Here is a 19087-nt window from a genome sequence, read left to right as displayed (position 1 = left end):
AGCTTAAGGGGTAAATGTAAAAGATAGGTCGCTGCTATGTGGCTCAGTGGAATGCTACTTGAGCAAGCTGGCTTTTTTTCTGACACTGAAATGTTAAGAGGGTAAACGGTCACTATACCAACATCGTGTGGCTTAGGAAGTTCCAGTTCACGGACCCCGTGGCTGATGGAGACATGCAGGAGACTGTTGAAAACACAGGTCTGAAGTTTGTAAGAGCAGTCTGGATTGAGGACCAGTGGGTTTGGGGGCGTGTGGGGTGGTGGCCTTGGAGGAGGCCTCGGGAGAGGTTAGGGGCCTCCTAGGGGAAAAGATGCATGGAAAGAAGATGAAGGATGTCCTGGCGTACCTGATTGTAATTGGGTATGCCCAGTTAGAAATGGGCTCCTGGCGTGTGCTACTGCCTAAGTGGATGGCTTCTGCAGCTAACTAAACATCCTTCTTCCTTCTTTCAAACTATCTTTATAATTAAAGTTGACTCTCTTTTTTGCATCTCTCAATTCTGGGTTGCTTACGGTACCCCCCTGACTGCTAACTTTCGGGCATAAATAAACCCCTATGATCCTTTCCCTATAATTTCCTAATAGATCAAAGTGATTTTTTTCAAAGATTGAAATAACCTGTAATTTGAGCTTTAGCACTGAGCACAATTCCCAGTCAGTGGGCATTAGGGTAAGGCTTGTCACCATCCCACCAGAAGGTGAGGGGCAGTGTCTCATACATCTTTATCTCTGTGGTGCTGGGTGTACAAATACGTGTTGGGTAAACGAAAGGATGAATACCCTTTGGAATATTCCTGTTCCAGGATGGGTTTGGGGGCGTTGATATTTGGCTGTCTTCCTTGTTTTTCTCCTCTCTGGTGTTACTGCTCTTTCCCCGGACCTTTTATTATGCCTGTGTAGGTCGTTCTATCATTTTCCATTAGAGTGAAAACAACTAAGTTGTGGAGGTTGACCCAGACTTGAGCATTTTCTGGGCTTATTTTTAGGCTCTTATTAAAATTCATCATTTAAAAGTATCGGGAAGTAGCTGCATAGCTAATTCTGCAGGCACGTATACACCATTTTTTTCTTTTACGTAATGGCTTAAATTTGATTCCTCCATAGTAGCAGAGGGCATTAGAAAATTATTCTGCACTGGGAAAATACCTTGTGTGCTATCAGAAGAGGATTTTGAATTTAGAACTTATTTTTTTTTTTTTTTTTTTTTTTTTATCTCAATGAGGGAGAGGGAATCTTTACCAGGCTCCGCACCCAGTACAGAGCCCAATGCAGGGGCTCGACCCTGTGACACTGGGGTCGAACGCCCAACTGACTGACCCACCCAGGCACCCCTAGAACTTAATTTTTTATAAGAGCTTTATTGAGAGAAATTCCCATAACCATGCAATTCACCCATTCAAACTGTATAATTCAGTCTTTAGTAGTATATTCACAGAGTTGTGCGCCCATCAGCACACAATTTTAGAACAATCAAAAAGAAACCTCTACCCGTTTTTAGTCACTGTCCGTTTCTCCCAAGACAGCCTTGCTCCGGCCCTAGACGGTCGCCACTTTATTTTCTGTGTCTATGGATATGCTCATTGTAAACGTTTGATACAAATGGAGTCCTACAATATGTGGTCTTGTGTAAGTGGTTTCTTTCACGTAGCATATTTAGAGAGACATGTATGTGGTAGCATGTATTAGTGCTAAGTTCTTTTTTATTACCGAATGATATTCCGTGATACAGATATGCCACCATTTTCTCATCATTCAGCAGGTGATGGACAGTTGGGTTGTTTCCACTCAGTGGCCATTATGGATAATGCTGCCAGGAACATTCGTGTACAAGGACTGGGCTGGCTTTACAGAAATGATTCTGTAGTTTCTGTCATTGTAACAGAGGAGGCCGTAGGATCAGATATGGCAAGAGTATAGAGCAGTACGTGCCAGGGAGTGAAGAATAGGCCATCAAGATGAATTTACTAGGAGAATTTAAGGCTGAGTCTAACTACTCATGAGGGACTCAAGCTGGGACACACAAAGCTTAAAATTATGATTCTCCTAGCGACTGTTACGGCTTTTTGCTGACCACAGACAATGAAAGTTTGATACTTTACTGTATTTGTCTGAAAATTGAAACATACTTCTCCCAACGGTAGTATTCCTGGGGACTAGATTCCTCACTTCTAAAACCTCTCCGATCCTAGTGTGCTTTTTGAATGGTGAAGAGTAGCCACTGTCATTTTTGTTCTGGGTTTTGTTGTCTGCCTTATTTCCAGGTATACAGTTAAGATTTTTGATGACTTTTTCTCTTCTTTTGTTGAAATTTTGATTAATGTATCTCTTCTATAGACGATAGTGTGTTAATCCCCGATCAGGAATTTGTGAAAAATAGGTCATTGAAGATCAACTAAAGCCAATGAATATTGTCAGGTTCTGTTAGAACTCAAGTAAGGTATCCCCTGATGTGTCAAGGGCATATCCCCAAAACAGAGTAAGTACATCTAGATACATGAACCCTGTAGGTCTGGTCTGAACATTTTATGATCGGTGGCCATAGGTTGATGATTTTAAAGGAAATCTCTTCCTAGTGATTTTAGCTCAGTGATTTTATTTTGCCTAGGTGCTCAGCTGTGGTACACTTGACTGTAGCACAGATGATGGAAAATACGAAAAAAAAAGGCCAAATTCTGGGGTTGGTGCAGTATTGACTGGGGGGCGGGGAGCTAGCAGTGATGTATATAGAAGGAAGACAAATACTGAAGAATCCATTTCTAAGCACTGTATATGTTTATTTTCTGCCAAGCTTTAGTTGATAGCTTTCATTTCAGATCATTTATTATTATTATTTTTTTTTTTTGGTAGGAAGCTTTCAGCCCACCGGATTTCTAAATCTAAAACGTACAGAATGTAGAGAGAAAGAAGTAATAATAATGAACGGAAGGAACTGGCCATGGTTCTGAGCCATCTGCACATACGGAATATGGGCCACATACCGGCTCATTAATGCCTAACGCTGATGAAACGGGTCCTTAAGTCATTTGCCTAGAGAGTCAGCAAATGGCAGAGTCGAGTCGTGAATCGGGGTCTTTCTGATTCGAAAACCATGCGCTCAAACCATGTCCTTGTTTTTTAATGTTTATTCATTTTGAGAGCGAGCGAGCGAGCGCCCAAGTGAGGGAGGGGCAGGGAGCCTGACAGGGGCTCAAACTCCTGAACCGTGAGATCATGACCTGAGCCCAAACCAAGAGTTGGACGCTTAACCAACTGAGCCACCCCTCAAACCATGTTCTAATTCCCTCCTCAGCCACGGATGGTAAAAGGCACCAAAAACGGCCATGTGTCAAAAACAACCTAATTTTCCTGTACATGCTTCAACATCTCTTTTAATGGACCTATCACTGGAAGAAATGGTACATTATTGTAAGAGCCAAGTAAGGTGTAATAGACTTGTATAACACCTTTATGCTGAGCAAATTTCAGTGGGAAAGGGGTTGGAATTAAGAGCTCTGAATACATGAAAGGATGACGGTGTTAAGAGCCTGGGGGGGGGGGGGGGGGGTCCTGCCATTTTTCCTGTTTTTGCTTAAGACAGACCTAAAATAGGCCTACTTTCACTTCCCACCCCGTGAGCTGCTCCTTAATTAACACTGGTGATGCCAAGGTGCACTAATGTCTTTTGCTGTCTAGTTTAGGAGTATTTTTGACTGGGTGCTTGATAAGATTTTACAGTATAGCTTTAAATTTATCGTAATGGAAAAAGCTCTGTGCCGTTGCCCGTTTTTAAAATTCTTCAGCCTTGCAAAACTTGTCTTTCCCATTTTTTTTTTTTTTAGAAACTGCCCATTTGCTAGATTTATAGAAGCTGTGATAATTCTGTTCGCCTGGATCCAGATTGGTGGCTATGACTGAGCTGCTTTTTATAAAGTGTGAGGGTAAAGCTGGATTTCTGTGGGCCTCATCTTTTTAGATGCAGACCTTTGTCGCTGTTCCCTCTTGATGTAATAGACGCTGTATGTGCTCATGCGTTGGTATACAGTTCAGTGTCTCTTACTGGTAAGAAATACCATTATGCAAGGATGTCATTACACATGGCATGAAGTTCGATCTAAGGAGCAGATGACCCACCGTGAACTCAACACTTGAATTCTGTAAACTCACAGAGGCTGTTGTAATAATGTTCTTTATCCTGACTGGCATGTAGCTAGTTAGGATTGCTAGAGGGGCCAGGTGCTTTCATGTTCTCCGCAGGTAGATCGAAGGCCAGTTTGATTCTTTCGTCCATTAATTGCTTAGGAAATTTTTCCTAAGGTTATTTATTTTTAAGCCATCCGTACACTCAGGGTGTGGCTCGAACTCATCACCTCAAGATCAAGAGTCGCAGTCTCTTACAACTGAGCCAGCCTGGTGCCCCATGCTTAAGAATGGACTTTGCTTTAGTGTGACCTTGTATTCTAGAGTACCGTTCAGTGCTCGTAGAGCAGTGTCTCTGAAGTTCTAAAGTAAAGAACATGAGCCAACGTGTTCATTTGCTCATTTTCATATGTAACTGACGTTACCTCAGTCCTTTCACACTGTTCTATTTTTCACGAGTTCTTTTTTAATATGTTTATTTTTGTGTCTGACATAGTTAGAATTTTTGCACTGAAGCGTGATTGACGTACAGTGTCGTGTTAGTTTCACGCGTACAACATAGTGATTTCGAAATTCTATACAGCATGCGGTGCCCCCGATGCTAAGCTTACCAGTATTGACGATACTCCCAAACCCTATACTGTACTTTTCATCCACATGAGGTATTTTAGAACCGAAAGTTGATCCCTCTTAATCCCCTTCACCTCATTCGCCTCTCTACTTCTCCCCTCAGGCAGCCACTAGGTCTTGGGACTGATGAGTCTGTTCGGTTTGGGATTTGTTCCCATTGTGTTTTAGATTCCCCATATAAGTGAAATCCTATGCTTATTTGCCTTTCTCGGTCTGACTGACTTCACTAAGCATAATACTCTCTAGGTTCATCCGTGTTGTCACAAATAGCAAGATTGCTTTCCTTTGTTACGGTTAATGTTCCAGTGTTGATACACCACATCTTTATGTTTCTTTCAGTGGACTTGTGGGTGTTTTTTGCTCTTGTAAACAATGCTGCTGCACACATGGGGGTGCATACATCTTTCTGAGTTAGTCTTTTCTTCAAATGCCCAGAAGTAGAATTCCTGGATCTTATGTATGGTAGTACAATTGTGAATTTTTCGAGGAAACGCCATACCGTCTTCCACAGAGGCTGTACCAATTTACATTCCCACCAGTGGTGCACATGGGGTCCTTTTTCTCCCGCTCTGTGCCAACACTTGTTTCTTGGTTTTTTGATAATAGCCATTCTGACAAGCGTGAGGTCCTATCTCACTGCAGTTCGGAGTTGCATTTCCTTGATGATTGGTGATGTTAGACATTATTTTCATGGGCCCATTGGCTATCTGTATGTCTTCTTTAGAAAAAGTATATGCACGTTCTTTGCCCCTTTTTTAATTGGATTATTTGGGGTTTTTTGGTGTTGAGTTGTAAGAGTTGCTTAAAACATGATGTCTATTAACCCCTTCTCTGATATATCATTGGCAAATACCTTTTCCCATTCAGTACGTTTTCTGGTTGGTTGGTTGGTGATGTCCTTTGCTGTGTAGAAGCTTTTCACTTTGATGTAGTTGCAGTTTATTTTTGCTTTTGTTTCCCTTTCCTGAGAAGACATATCCACAACAATGTGGCTAAGGCCACAGTCCAACAGATTGTTGGCTATGTTTTCCTTCAGATCTCACATTCAGGTCTTTAATCCATCCTAAGTTCATGTTTATGTACGAAGAAAATGGTCCGATTTCATTCTCTGGCAGGTAGCAGTCCAGTTTTCCCAGCACCATTTATTGAAGAAATGATCTTTCCCCGTTAGGTATTCCTGGATCCTTTGTCGTAGACTATTGACCATACAAGTGTGTGTTTATTCCTGGGCTCTCTGTTCTGTTCCAGTGATCTAGGTGTCCTTTTTCGTGCCGGTACGATACTATTTTGATTGCCGTAGCTTTGTAGTAGAACTTGAAATCTGGGATTGTGTTACCACCAGATTTGTCCTTCTTTCTCAAGATTGCTTTGGCTTTTCAGGATCTTTTGTGTTTCCATAGAAATTTTGGGATTATGGGTTCTACTTCTGTGAAAAATATTATTGGTATTCTGATAGAGATTGCCTTGAATCTTGTAGATTGCTTTGAGTAGTATGGACGCTTTAACAATATTTTTCCAGTCCACGAACGTGGAATATCTTTGCATCTGTCTGTGACCTCTTTCATCATAGTCTTAGAGGTTTCAGAGTACAAGCGTTTCACCTCCTCGGTTAAATTTTATTCCTAGGTATTTTATTCTTTTTGATGCTGTTGCAAATGGGATTTTCTTACTTTCTGCTAGTCCGTTATTAGTCTCTAGAAATGCAACATATTGCCGCATATTCGTGTCGTGTCCTGCAACTTTAGTGAATTCATTCATTACTTCTTAGAGTCTTTAGGGTTTTCCCTATATAGTATCATGTCAACTGTAAATAGTGACAGTTATAGTTCTTCCCTTCCAGTTTGGATGCCCTTCATTTCTTGTCAGATTGCTGTGGCCAGGACTTCCAGTAGTATGTTGAATCAAAGTGGTGAGAGGAGACATCCTTGTCTTGTTCCAGACATTAGAGGAAAAGCTCTAAAGTTTTCCCACAGTGACTATGATGTTAGCTGTGGGTTTGTCATATATGGCCTTTCTTATATTGCAGTGTGTTCTAAGCCCACTTTGTTGAGAGGTTTTATCATGAATGGATGTTAAGGTTTGTCAAATGCTTTTGATAATCATAAGGCTTTTATCCTTCATTTTCATAATGTGGTGTATCGTTTGCTCAATTTTGTGGAAGATTTTTTCATCTATGTTTGTCAGGGAGATTGGGCCTGTAATTTCCTTCTTCTTTGGAAATTTTTTTTTTTTTTAACAACAGGTATTAGTTCTAATAAAGGGGCACCTGAGTGGCTCAGTCGGTTAAGCGTCCGACTTCGGCTCAGGTCATGATCTCAGGGTCCATGGGTTCAAGCCCCACGTTGGGCTCTGTGCTGACAGCTCAAAGCCTGGAGCCTGCTTCAGATTTTGTGTCTGCCCCTCCCCTGCTCGCACTCCGTCTCTCAAAAAAAAAAAAAAAAGAAACATTAAAAAAAATTTTTTTTAATTAAAAAAAATGTTTAATATAAAATACCCATGAGGCCGGCTGGTCCCAGACTTTTGTTTGTTGGGAGTTTTTTTGATTACTGATTCATTTTCAGTACTACTGATCGATGTAGTCAAACTTTGTTTCTTCCTAATTCAGTTTTGAGAGACTGTAGTTTCCCAGGAACTTATCCATTCATTCATTTTAGGTTGTCCAATTTAATTCTTTTTATTTCTGTCACGTTGGCTGTTCTTTATCCCCTTTCATTTCTGGTTTTATTTGTGTACTCTTTTTTCTTGATGAGTCCGGCTAAAGGTTTATAGCAATTTTGTTGATCGTTTCCAAGAACCAGCCCCTGGTTTCATTGATCTGTTCTGGTTTTTTGTCTGTTTCATTCATGCCACTCTGATCTTTATTATTTCCTTCCTTCTACTAACTTTGGACTTTGTTGGGTGTTGTTGGTTTTTCCTTTTCTAGTTCCTTTAGTTGTAGGTTCGTTTATTTGGGACTTTGCTTGTTTCTAGAAGTAGGCCTGTATCCCTGTACATTTTCCTCTTAGAATTTCTCTTGCTGTGGCTCAAAGATTTTGAACCATTCTGTTCCCATTTCCATTTCTATGTATTTTTTTTTTCGTCTTTGAATTTTTGGTTGACCCATTCGTGGTTTACTTTCCACGTGTTTGTGTCTTTCCAGTATTTTTTTCTTGCAATTGATTTCTAGTTACGTACCCTTGTGGTCAGAAAAGAGGCTTGATATGATTTCAGTCTTGTTAAACTTGTTGAGACTTGTTTTGTGGCCTAACACGTGATCTGTCTTGGAGAATGTTCCACGTGCACTGGAAGAGAAAATTTTCAATGTCAATTTGTATCTGGACACCCATGCTTGTCCACTGGATGACCTAAAATAATCAGATGCATCTACATAATTGTCAGCTGGAGGGATTTTTTTTAAAGCTGTACGGAGAATAAGAACTTAAATAATGGGAGCCTTCTTTTCAGGAGGACTGGCTGCGGGAAGAAATTCTGGTGACAAAAGCCATGTGCGGTGAATTTGAATTAGTGTTCTTTAGGGAGCTACCAGAGAAATATAACTTACCAGATAATCAAGAGCGTAAATAGATTCTCCCTGGAGTCGTCATCCGATCGCTGACATACATCCGTTTCTATTGAAATGACATCATAAATACATTCTAATGAGAGAAGTGAGAGGGGTGAGATGTACAACTTCAAGAACACGATACACATTGTTAGCAGTCTATAAATTGACAGCCAGTATTTGTGGTTGAGCTTTAAAACAACTCCCCTTGGAACTGAGGTATGTATTCTATTGGTCTTGTATGGGAACCATCTCCCCTACAATGTGTCCAAAAAACCTAGCCTTATGATGAACTTTAAAAGGCACTGGCACAGATATTCTTCAAGATCAGAAAATATTTCCCTATTTTGCTCTTTCCTGTCGCAAAAATAGGCCCTAACGACGCCGCAACCCGGACTACATGTGTTAGGAAAAGTTATCTCTTAATTCAACACGTCACACATCACTTTTTCAAATACTTGGTATTTTACGTGGTTTCTGGCCAAGGTCCCTCTCTTGAGCTCTTTTTGAACCTGTGGCCTGACAGCTTATCCTGCTTCAGAGTCTTCCGAGGAAAAACTAGTCCCTGGAAATCAAGTTTGTGACTGAGGTTAATGGAAGATTTATGCGTGTCACCTGTGTGTTTAGGAGAAAGGCACTTGTTGGGCTCATTTGATCCTGTCCTGGTAAATTTCTGTTGGAATGAATACTGAGGGAACACTGATCCTACATCTATAAAATCAACATGTCCTGGGAGGCTGCTCATGCACATGACATTAGCCCTTGGTTTCAGCCACCTTCCCCTGCTTCTAGCGTTGATCCAATGGTGGCTGACGGATGGAATGAAAGGAAGAAAACCCGCACGTGCTGAGCAGCGTGTACAGATGACTCGGTGCACCTTCAGTTCCTGCTATAGTAACAGGAATTAAAACTCCCCTGAAAAGGTAGGGGCCCCGAGCCGGGCATTTAAAACCAGGGCTCCGCAAACACACGTAGAGACGTGTACTTGGAGTGAACAAAGAACAGTTTGGACTGCCTCACTTACCTGCAGTGTTATGCTCCAAGGGGAAGAGGCAGGGCTGGTAGTCGCCAAGGAGATCATCGCTACGCAGCCTTGAAACCAGGACCTGAACCCTGTCTGCCTGGTGACGAAATGAGCGATAAGTGCGTTCGTATCAATCTGTCAACTACCAATGGCAGGTCTAGCTCTAGACGGGAGGCCCTGAGTGGGCCCAGTCATAAAATTACCTGACAGAGCCGAGTTCAGAAGGAGAAGAAATAGATGAGGAAATCCCACTGGGTAAAACGATGACTCTGGCACCTGCTGGCTCCCTCAGTAGAGCAGGTGACTCTTGTTCTCAGGGGTAGGACCTGGAGCCCCACTGCTGGCTGTAGAGAGGTGTAAAAACGAAAGAACCAGATGGATTTGCAAAAGGCCTCTTTGCAAATGCCAACTGTGGTCACTGAAGTTACTAAACTCAAGAGGACCAATTCTAGCGGCACCTGGGTGGCTCAGTTGGTTAAGCTGTGAAGCCTGACTCTTAATTTAGGCTCAGGTCGTGAACTCGTGGTTCATGAGACGGAGCCCCATGTCTAGCTCCCCACTGACAGTGCAGGGTCTGCTTGGGATTCTCTCCTTCTTCTCTCTCTCTCAAAATAAATCAGTCAACTTAAAAAAATAAGATAAATTCTAGACTTTACCCCATCAGAGAAGGTAAGGACATTAAAAGAAATGAGCAATCAAGAGAGACAGAATTCACCACCAGGCTCCAAAATATATCTAGTAGGCGCTTTCGAAGACCATGGAGGAAACGGCAGAGAAGCAGTATTTGAAGTCACAATAGCTGAGAATCTTCCAGAGCTGAAGAAGGATAGGAGTCTTTAAGGAAATGGTCCCCTGAGAGGAATTTCCAACATCTGGGAAGGCAAGAAGGGGCCTCTGTAGAGTCATTGATATTCTTTACAGCCCAGCTTTGGGGAGCCCTGGCAGATTCAAATAAACCGTTTCAGGTTTTCACTGGCAAACATAAAAACAGAAATGTAATCATGTTGTATACACCAAGCCATGTTTTCTGAACAAAGACACTTATAATGAACTCATTAAAAAAAAAAGCTCTTTGGACAGCTAGATCCCGAAGATCAAGCTACCAAGGAAGACCTCTCTAGAAAATGTAGTCACTTACCTGTATCTCTGAGAAGAGCACGTCAGAAGATGGTAATCGTTGGCGGTCCTGTCCTCAAGTCCACATCTAAAAATAGTGTTTTCAGAAAGAAGAATCTTGAAGGGGATTCTACGTTAAAAGGTGGTATTAGTTGGGACTTTTCGGCGAAGTTGGATTGCTTGTAGTGACTGCAAGGAGGAAGAAAGGTGATTCCTATCAGATGAAACCTTGTAAACACTGGATGCTGCGTCAAGTTCGCAGAAACGTTTTTCAAGAGTCAGGCATTGGATTTAATGTCAATAACTACATATATCGGTTCCCACCTTCAGGACTGACGTGCAGAGTCTGGCTTAGGGTAAACTTGTTTTGAGAAGTTGTCTTATTACGGCTTGGTCAAAGCAGCTTGCCGTGAAACAGTGCAAACACAGCTTTCCTTGGACCGTGATGGCAGATAGATAGGATTTCAGTCTAAAAGATCACGTATTGATTTCTCACGTGACTTTCCACCACTTCTAGAAACCCTGTAAAGTTAGGTCCAGGATAGATCTTACTTTCTCAGACTGGGCAGGGGGAAAACTTAGCTCGTATCTCATGGATTTTCTCAGAGATCTAGACCTCCCACATTTGTGGAGAGGAAGTTCTCTCAACTGAGGCCAGATACCCATTGTTCACACATGATACTTCATCTTATTTTGGTCTTTACCGGAACTACAAGAAAGAGATCGAGAGTCGTAATCAGGCACACGGTAGCCAACAGGAGAAGTGTCCTCATTTGGAACTGTACTCGGGGCAATTCTAAAGCAAGAAGGAAATCTACAGTCTTAAATGGATTTATTAAAAAAAAAACAAGTGTGGTTTCAGCATTCAACCTGAAGAGCTGGAGTAAAACCCAGTGGATGGCAGAGTGTCATTAATGGATGCAAAGTCAGACTGGAGTAAAGTCTTGGATGTGATAATGCGGTAACAGCAAGTGACTTCTTCCGTGTTGACTCTGTATCCATCCAATGTCATTGAAACCCCAAATTTCAACAAGAAGAGCCAAGACACCATTAAGGCAGGACACAGCAGGTGGGCTTACCAGACACCCATTTGTTTCAAGTTGTGGTGTGCGATCTGCATGGCAACTTAAAAATAAACCAGCAGAAACAGGCCCAGAAGCACCCTTGTGTATTTATGAGGGCTTGAGGTATTGCAGAGCTACCGTTAGAAAGGGGTGACGAAAAGATGGACTTGTTAGTGAAAGGGGCTGGCTTCACTTCTCTGTGGGACGGGGAGTAAAATCAGATCGTGTCTTTACAGCAGCCACAAAAGAGTCTGGGTGAAGTTCTAAGTGTAAAAACAAAAACCCCCAAATTTTTAACTTGACACCGTAGGTGTAAGGAAGATTTTCTCAAAAGCAGGAGAACACCCAGAGGATATACTGAAATTCGAAATTTGCGTACTACATGGGGGGCCTAGGCGGCTCAGTTGGTCAAGAGTCCGACTTCGGCTCAGGTCATGATCTCACAGCTCGTGAGTTCGAGCCCCGCGTCGGGCTCTGTGCTGACAGCTCAGAGCCCGGAGCCTGCTTGGGATTCTGTGTCTCCCTGTCTCTCTGCCCCTCCCCTGCTCACGCTCTGTCTCTCTCTGTCTCAAAAATAAACTTTAAAAAAACAATCTGAAATTTGTGTACTGCGGGATGCCATGTACAAAGTTAAACAGGTATCCAAGGAGACAGAAGGAAGTTAATTGCATCTCTGTTTATAATAGTAAAGGTTGGAAAGTACTTAAATATCCACTGACAGGATGATGTTGTTGACGTATTCAAGCAGGAGAGTAAGACTTTACAGCACTTAAAATCACCAACTATTATGTATCAACATGGAGAAATCTCCAAAACGGTGTGGAAGGCAAAAAGCGACTCTTAGAATGGTATGTACGTTCTTGAACATAATGTTCTGAAAGTCTGAGAACATTGCCAAATAATGCTGTGAGATTGAATGGAAATGGCCATTTTTGTAGGTTAAAAAAAAAAAACAGCCCGAGACCAGCATCTTTGCCAAGTTCAACCTAGTATTTGTGGATACATTTATGGTAATGACAGACCTGGAATTCAGGATGGCATTATCTCCTTGGAAACGGTGGGGCCGAGGGACTGAGATTCGATATTGAGGAGAGGACGTAGGAAAGCTGCGACTTTATGTCTTCCAAAAATTTTTGAAGCGAATACGGCATAGGTCACATTTATTACAAGAGTGTGGTGGGTCACAGTCACGCTCCTACTATGCTGTTAAACACTGCTGTGGAACATATTTGATTTTGTTTGAAGCCAACCCAAGTGTTGATAGAGGTAAAAACTTGTGATCTCATGACATCAGAAAGAAATGGTTGCAAAATGACTAAACCCATTGCCGCTCATTCATCTGAATGTGGCACTTACAAGGCCTTTCGTGTAGAATAAAAAGGTTGAAAAGCCTCTCCCCACACCGGGCGGAAGCCTCCAATTTTATTTTGTTTGATCGTCCTCATGAAAACCATTCATTGAGTACCTCTCTTTCGCTTGCCGTTGTGTTTGGTGGTGGTCAGATGTAGCTCTCTGCCCTCTAGGAAACCCGAAGGCGATGTTCAACTTGATCTTGTTGTTGTTGTTTTTTTTTGTTTTTTTTTTTTTTTTTTACTTTTTTTGACGCCCACAGGAACCTGCAAGCCGAGTATGACCGTCTCAAGCAGCAGCACGAGCATAAAGGCCTGTCCCCACTGCCGTCCCCTCCCGAGATGATGCCCACTTCTCCCCAGAGTCCCCGGGACGCCGAGCTCATTGCCGAGGCCAAGCTCCTGCGTCAGCACAAGGGCCGCCTGGAGGCCAGGATGCAGATCCTAGAAGACCACAACAAGCAGCTGGAGTCGCAGTTACAGCGGCTCCGGCAGCTGCTGGAGCAAGTGAGGCGCGCGTCTCTCTCCCGCGCGGCGCGGCCGCCGCGTCCTTTGTCCCCCCGGCCCCGGCGCTAGGCAGTAGGGCTCGGGGGCCTTTTCAGAGTCTCACCGGGTGTCCGTTTCTCGGGTGCTCTGTAGGTGCCTAGCCAAGCGCTGGCTGTCGAGGGCTGTAAGAAGACGAGGGAAACCACTGTATCTTTGTGTGTTTGAGCCACTCGAAATGGAGCTGGGGAATAAATACCGGAAGGTTTCCACCCGTCTCCTAAAAGCCAATGAAGATCGTGCCCTCTTGAAACGGAGTTCTTTTTTTTTTTTTTTCTTTTTTTTTTTTTGGTGTGAGCAGGGGAGGGACAGAGAGAAAGGGAGACACCGAAGCCGAGGCGGGCTCCAGGCTCCCAGCCGTGAGCACAGGGTCCGGTACGCGGCTCGAACTCACGAACCCGCGAGCCGAAGTCGGACGCTTGACCGACTGAGCCCCCCCGGGCGCCCCGGTGTCTAGTTCTTAAAACCTCCCTTTGGAAGCCTCCATTGAAAACCTAGCAAGAGCATGCACTGCGGTAGGCTCTACCCGCACGGAGTCCCAGCTTTGTGGCAGTTTTGAAGTTTGAGACGTGTTCCCTCCATCTCGTTACTCAATGCAGAAAAGTATGCATTCTCCATTACGTTTTTGAGGTCTCACATGGTTTCCCCATCGTCACATGACCTTCTAAGTCGTTCAGTCATCGGGTCTCGTGATCTTATAGATCTCGTTCCAATGGAGCCATCATTCCTTTTCAAATGTGTAAGGGGGGACAGTTCAGATACAAAGACGTCATCTGCGAAGCTTTATCAACAGCAAAACGTGGCAGGTTTCTAAGTAAAAAAGCTTATAATTTCCGAGTCCTGAGTACGCTCATTTTAAACGTATACAATTATTGGAGTGCTTATTATGAAAACTAATTCTGTTTTTTTCTCCTGGATACCTTAGCCCCAGGCCGAGGCCAAGGTGAATGGTACAACGGTGTCTTCTCCTTCTACCTCTCTTCAGAGGTCAGACAGCAGTCAGCCTATGCTGCTCCGGGTGGTTGGCAGTCAGACTTCAGAATCCATGGGTAAGTGTCTTAGCTACTCCTGCGGTTTGTTTTCCCTTCGGGGCTGGAAATGGTGAATTGTTTGCTCGGAGGTTCACATCATGAACCGAATCACCTACTGTCCGCTCCGTACAAGGCACGGTCATAAATGTCTTCGGCCTGCAAAAATGAGTCACACGGTCCAGGGCCCCTCAAAGGGCCCGCCGTTCCATTACTCAGAACAAGGCAACGTGGGACAGCCTGGCTGGCTCAGCCAGTTGAGCGTCTGACTCTTGATTTTGGCTCAGGTCACAATCCCAAGGTCGTGGGGTCGAGCCCCGTGTCAGCTTCGGTGATGAGCCTGGAGCCTGTCGGAGATTGCCTCCCTCCTCCTCTCTCCCCCCCTTTCTAGAATAACGAAAGAAAATTAGAAAAAGGAATAAGGCCGTCTAGTCTTTGAGTTCCATTCATTTGGGAGGCCAGAAAAGGCTTTACCCTGAATTGCTTTCTGTGAACAGTATTTAAGGGCGAAGGAGGCAGCGAGCACTCTTTGAAGAAGGAATGACGTTAAGTGAAAATGAAGACCTTGGGCCAAGGGCTCAGAACTGCTGTAGAGAAATCTGGTCCAAGCAGGAGGGCAGGAAATAATGCCACAGAGGAAGGCTGGGATCACAGTACAGGGACCTGAGTGTTGGGCAAAGGTGTTTGACTCCTACTGGTCAGTGTTGGCGACCCACTGAAAATCCTGTTTCCCAGGTACGCAATGTCTCAAAAGATCTGTCTCCGGCCCAGAGGAAAACTTTTATAGGTGGAAAGAGAGATCAAGAGGCAAACACAAAAGGCCCAGTTATGGGAGTTCAGAGTCTAGGCTTGAGAGACATCAGGGATGGGTGGGAAGACAGGACTGCGAGACTAGGATCTGAAAATACGGTGCCTGGGGCTCCAGGCCTGACTGGGAACCGAGCCGAGGCCACTTGGTTGGAAGAAGATAGTCATCCCTTTGGGGACATACTGTGAGAAACTGGCAGGTCCAAGTCATGTGCAGAAAGGAGTTGAAGCGCAGGTCCGTAACTGGCGTGAAAGGACGGGCTCGGGGATTTGATGGCGCCTTCCACAGAGTCGACAGCTGCAAGGCGTGAGCGGAGAAGCTGGGCACGAAGGTGCTGGGATCCGGTGTCCGGAGGCAGACCTCTATTTGGGTGACGGGGTAGTGAAGGAGTGGCAAGCAGGTAGGAGGAAGATGCGGGCACAAGGTCAAACGCAGAAAACAAATTACAGCGCGTTGCACCACATAAATGCACGAGCTGCTTCTGCGAAAGCATTTGCAGCCGAGACGAGGGAAGTTGGAGGATTTCTGTCTCTTCAGGGAAGTAAAGGACTGGGTCATCTCGAAGACGAGGGAGGCTTAAGCCAAGCGAAGACGCTCGTGAAACGTGACTAACAACAAGGACTGGAGTAGAAGATGAATTTGTTGAGGACACGGTCTAGTGTTTTTCAGCAGTGTTCTCTGCTAGGACGGGGTTCGAAGAAAACTGGAGGGCGTGAGACATAAATGATGGTGGACGGTCACCAGCCATCTGCCTGTTGGATTTTCCTGCCCTGCTAGACTTCGACATGCGGGGGCGGGTCGTGAAGGCCCCAAATACTTGCTCTGTCCCCCTCCTTTCTTCTTCTCTCTCAAGGCACAGCATGAGGCAGACCCCGTGTTTTCTGTTTCCTTGTCCCTGGGCCGAGACTGGTTATACTTGACCCTCTCCATCTTACCTCCGGGAAGGGAAGAGACGCGTCTTCTCCTTGACCCCTCACCCGTAGACCTCTGGTATCCTGGTGTGTTGACGAATTCATTTTATACTTCATTGATGCTGATGATGTCCCGTAGGTGAGCATATAGAGAGGCCAAGTGCCCAACCAAAATTGGTGGGACAGACAGGAAGAGTGAAGGATGTGAGTTCTGTGGTGATCAGGGACCATGGTCTGGGAAATTGGAAAGTTGGACATGATGAATGTAAAATGCTTTCAAGCCCTGCCCATGTGAGCTGCTGCTACATGGAGACCATTGACGGCTGCTTTTCATGGGTTTGAGGAGACCCGGATTGTTGGGCTCTTCAGACGGTAGTGAGGTTCTTAGGAATAGAGGAAGGAAGATGAGGGCCCTGAAGAGGGCAAGAGGGCATTGGACACAAATCTGATGAATTTTAAGACCTTCAAGCAGTGGGCAGAGTCCTGTGTTCCTCCAGAGAAGTCCAATCTCGTAGGAAAGCCAGGTTCCAGTGCTTCTGCGAAGGAAGAGAATGTGTGGGAAGCACTCTTCCTGGCTTTATCGCACCCCCGGGGATGCAGGGCGGTGTCGGCATCAGATTCCCTGGTCTCCCCGTGAGATCTGAAGACAACTAACGGACGGTTGCGACCGAAAGTGATAGCTCAGCACATGAACAAATAGATGCCTTTGAAAAGTCTGTAAACTCCAAAAACAACAGAGGCCGTGGGCCTTCCTTGTTATTTCCCGCTGCAGGATTTCCCCTTCCTTTGAAGTCATAAGCAAAGCATGCGAAACTGAGTTGCATATTTTTAACAAGTGAGATTCAGACCCCTGGGAGCTCAGGAGCATTAATTATCGAGGCCTGTCATCACTGGCACAGAGGCAGTGTGTCCAAAAAGCACCCAAATGACAGTACCCGTCAGGTTGTGGTCCTGACGATTTGCAGAGCCGAGACGGTTGGGGCAGAAGAGCTGTACGTGGTGCCTTTAGGCTAACTGGCTAGTGGCAAGTGGACTGGCTGTTTTTGGTGTTTGTCCAGCCCTGTAACCGTCTTCTCGAAAGGTGCATGCGAGTATGTGAGTGAGTGCAGCCCGATTCTTTCTGCTTTGAGTGTCCGAGCAGCGATAAGGCTGGGAGTTGCAGAACCACGCTGCATTCTTTACAGAGAGTCTCCCGGTGACTTTTTAACGTGTCGTCCCAGGCGACCTAATGAGTTAGAGTGCTTCCGGCAACCGCCAGGTACTCAGCACTGTGAAGTCTCTGCATACCATATGTGGCTTCCCGTACGTTCTGTGACGGGGACAACATCACGAAGCTTACATCGTGTTGGAAGAGACAAATTAACAAAGTCTACCTTCTTTTGGCTTTCGTGAACTACATATACAGGGGTCTGTGACTTAGGGACAAGTCCTTATTGCTGACTACCCCTTACCTTCTTCCCACTTCTTCATCTAATTTGGGTGAAGAGGTTCCCTAGCTTCTTATTCCGAGTAATTTCAAACTATGGCAGAATTGGAGTTAATTGAACATGTTGCCACGTTTGCTTTCTGCGTATACACCTCTGTATGCATACTGTGTATGTTTACAGTGTAAGTGCCTAGTATACGTGTGCAGAGTTTGTTGGTTTGTATATTTAACTGGCGCATTTAATAATTACATTCCACACATAATGACACTTCACCACCTATCTTCTAAGACTAAAGGTCCTCTCTTACAGAATTATCACACAGGAGGGGGGGCCTGGGTGGCTCAGCCAGTTAAGCATCCGACTTCAGCCAAGGTCATGATGTCCCGGTTTGTGAGTTTGAGCCCCACGTCGGGCTGTGCACCGATAGCTCAGAGCCTGCTTCCAATCCTCTGTCTCTTTCTCCCTCTGGCCCTCCCCTGCTCACACACGCACTCGCTCCCTCTCACCCATAGACGTTAAAAATTGTTTTAACTAAAGAATTATCACACAGGAAATTAACACTGATACAATAGTCTACATAATTGAAATTGAAATAGCCCCAGTTCTGCCGGTGATATTCTTTATAGCTTTCTATTTTTTTTTTCATTCAGCATGCAGTGAAGGGTCACATTTGCTCTTAGTTCTCATTTCGTCCTAGTCACCTATGATCTAGAACACTTCTCAGTGTTCCTTTCTTCCTTTACCTACCTTCTTTTGATTTTTTTCACTTTCTCGAAGAGTGTGTTACACCACGAAATGCACACATGTATATGTCTGGATGAGTTTGCACATATGCGTCGGCCCCCATCACGACCACAAACAAGGTCCTAAACATGTTGCCCACCTCCATAAATCAACCCTCTCCTACCTTGTCTAGCCGAGCCCCGTCTACGCAAGAAGCATTCGTTTTAGAAAGCAAGCACAACACATCCTTGTGTAGACAGAGAAACAATCCACATACTTAACAGGTTTACTTGGAGGTTCTGGTTAAAGATGGGGATAGCAGAGTCCTGAAATTACCTCCTCCCACAGACATACCAAATCTATAACTGCATACGGAACAATTCCCTCTGAAAGAAACCCAGCACATGTCAGTGACGCCTACACATTGCAGACAAACGGCGGGGGGGACAAACACCCCACGTTGAAACAGGTAGGAGAGGCTGAGACACAACGCAATGCCGTCATAAACTCCAGCCCCCGTGTGGCAACACGCAACTGGAAAGGAGCTCACAGCTTTCCCGGGGAGAGCTCTGAAGCTCGCATCTGATGCCCCAGCTTTCCAGACTCCTGCCGAGAGATGGGCCCCCAGAACATGCGGCTTTCAATTCAACAGGGCATGAGTCCAAGATAGCCAAGGGCTCACACGGACTCACCATGGCTAACCCCTCGGGGCTCGGCGCAGGGGCGACAGAGTCAAATACACCCACTCAGTCTTCAGAGAGGCCGCCTTATTTAGCACAACAGCTTCAGCCTGAGGAGTAGGCTTCTA

The 19087-nt window shown here is 44.8% G+C and overlaps 1 protein-coding gene and 1 long non-coding RNA gene across 7 annotated transcripts in view; one reads left to right on the top strand and one right to left on the bottom strand.

Moving 5' to 3' along the window:
* Positions 1 to 19087, top strand: part of DMD (dystrophin) — a 1630689-nt gene that overhangs the window by 1583811 nt on the left and 27791 nt on the right. For all 6 annotated transcript variants that reach the window (XM_047076051.1, XM_047076054.1, XM_047076053.1 and 3 more), the window contains 2 exons: positions 13103 to 13346; positions 14308 to 14431. In XM_047076051.1, coding sequence (XP_046932007.1) covers positions 13103 to 13346; positions 14308 to 14431 — 368 coding nt within the window. The remainder of the gene's footprint in view (positions 1 to 13102; positions 13347 to 14307; positions 14432 to 19087) is intronic.
* On the bottom strand, positions 66 to 9404 carry LOC124509438 (uncharacterized). The gene is made up of 3 exons (XR_006961441.1): positions 9311 to 9404; positions 8287 to 8353; positions 66 to 85 (listed from the first exon to the last, which is right to left on the bottom strand). It is a non-coding gene; the product is annotated as an uncharacterized LOC124509438 (long non-coding RNA).

This window comes from Lynx rufus, unplaced genomic scaffold (assembly GCF_022079265.1).
Source record: "Lynx rufus isolate CCGP_SWC_20201006 ecotype Redwood Valley unplaced genomic scaffold, mLynRuf1.p SCAF_14, whole genome shotgun sequence".
Classification (NCBI taxonomy): Eukaryota; Metazoa; Chordata; class Mammalia; order Carnivora; family Felidae; genus Lynx; species Lynx rufus.
Note: the sequence above shows the minus strand (reverse complement) of the source record. Positions and strands in the feature narration are given on the sequence as shown.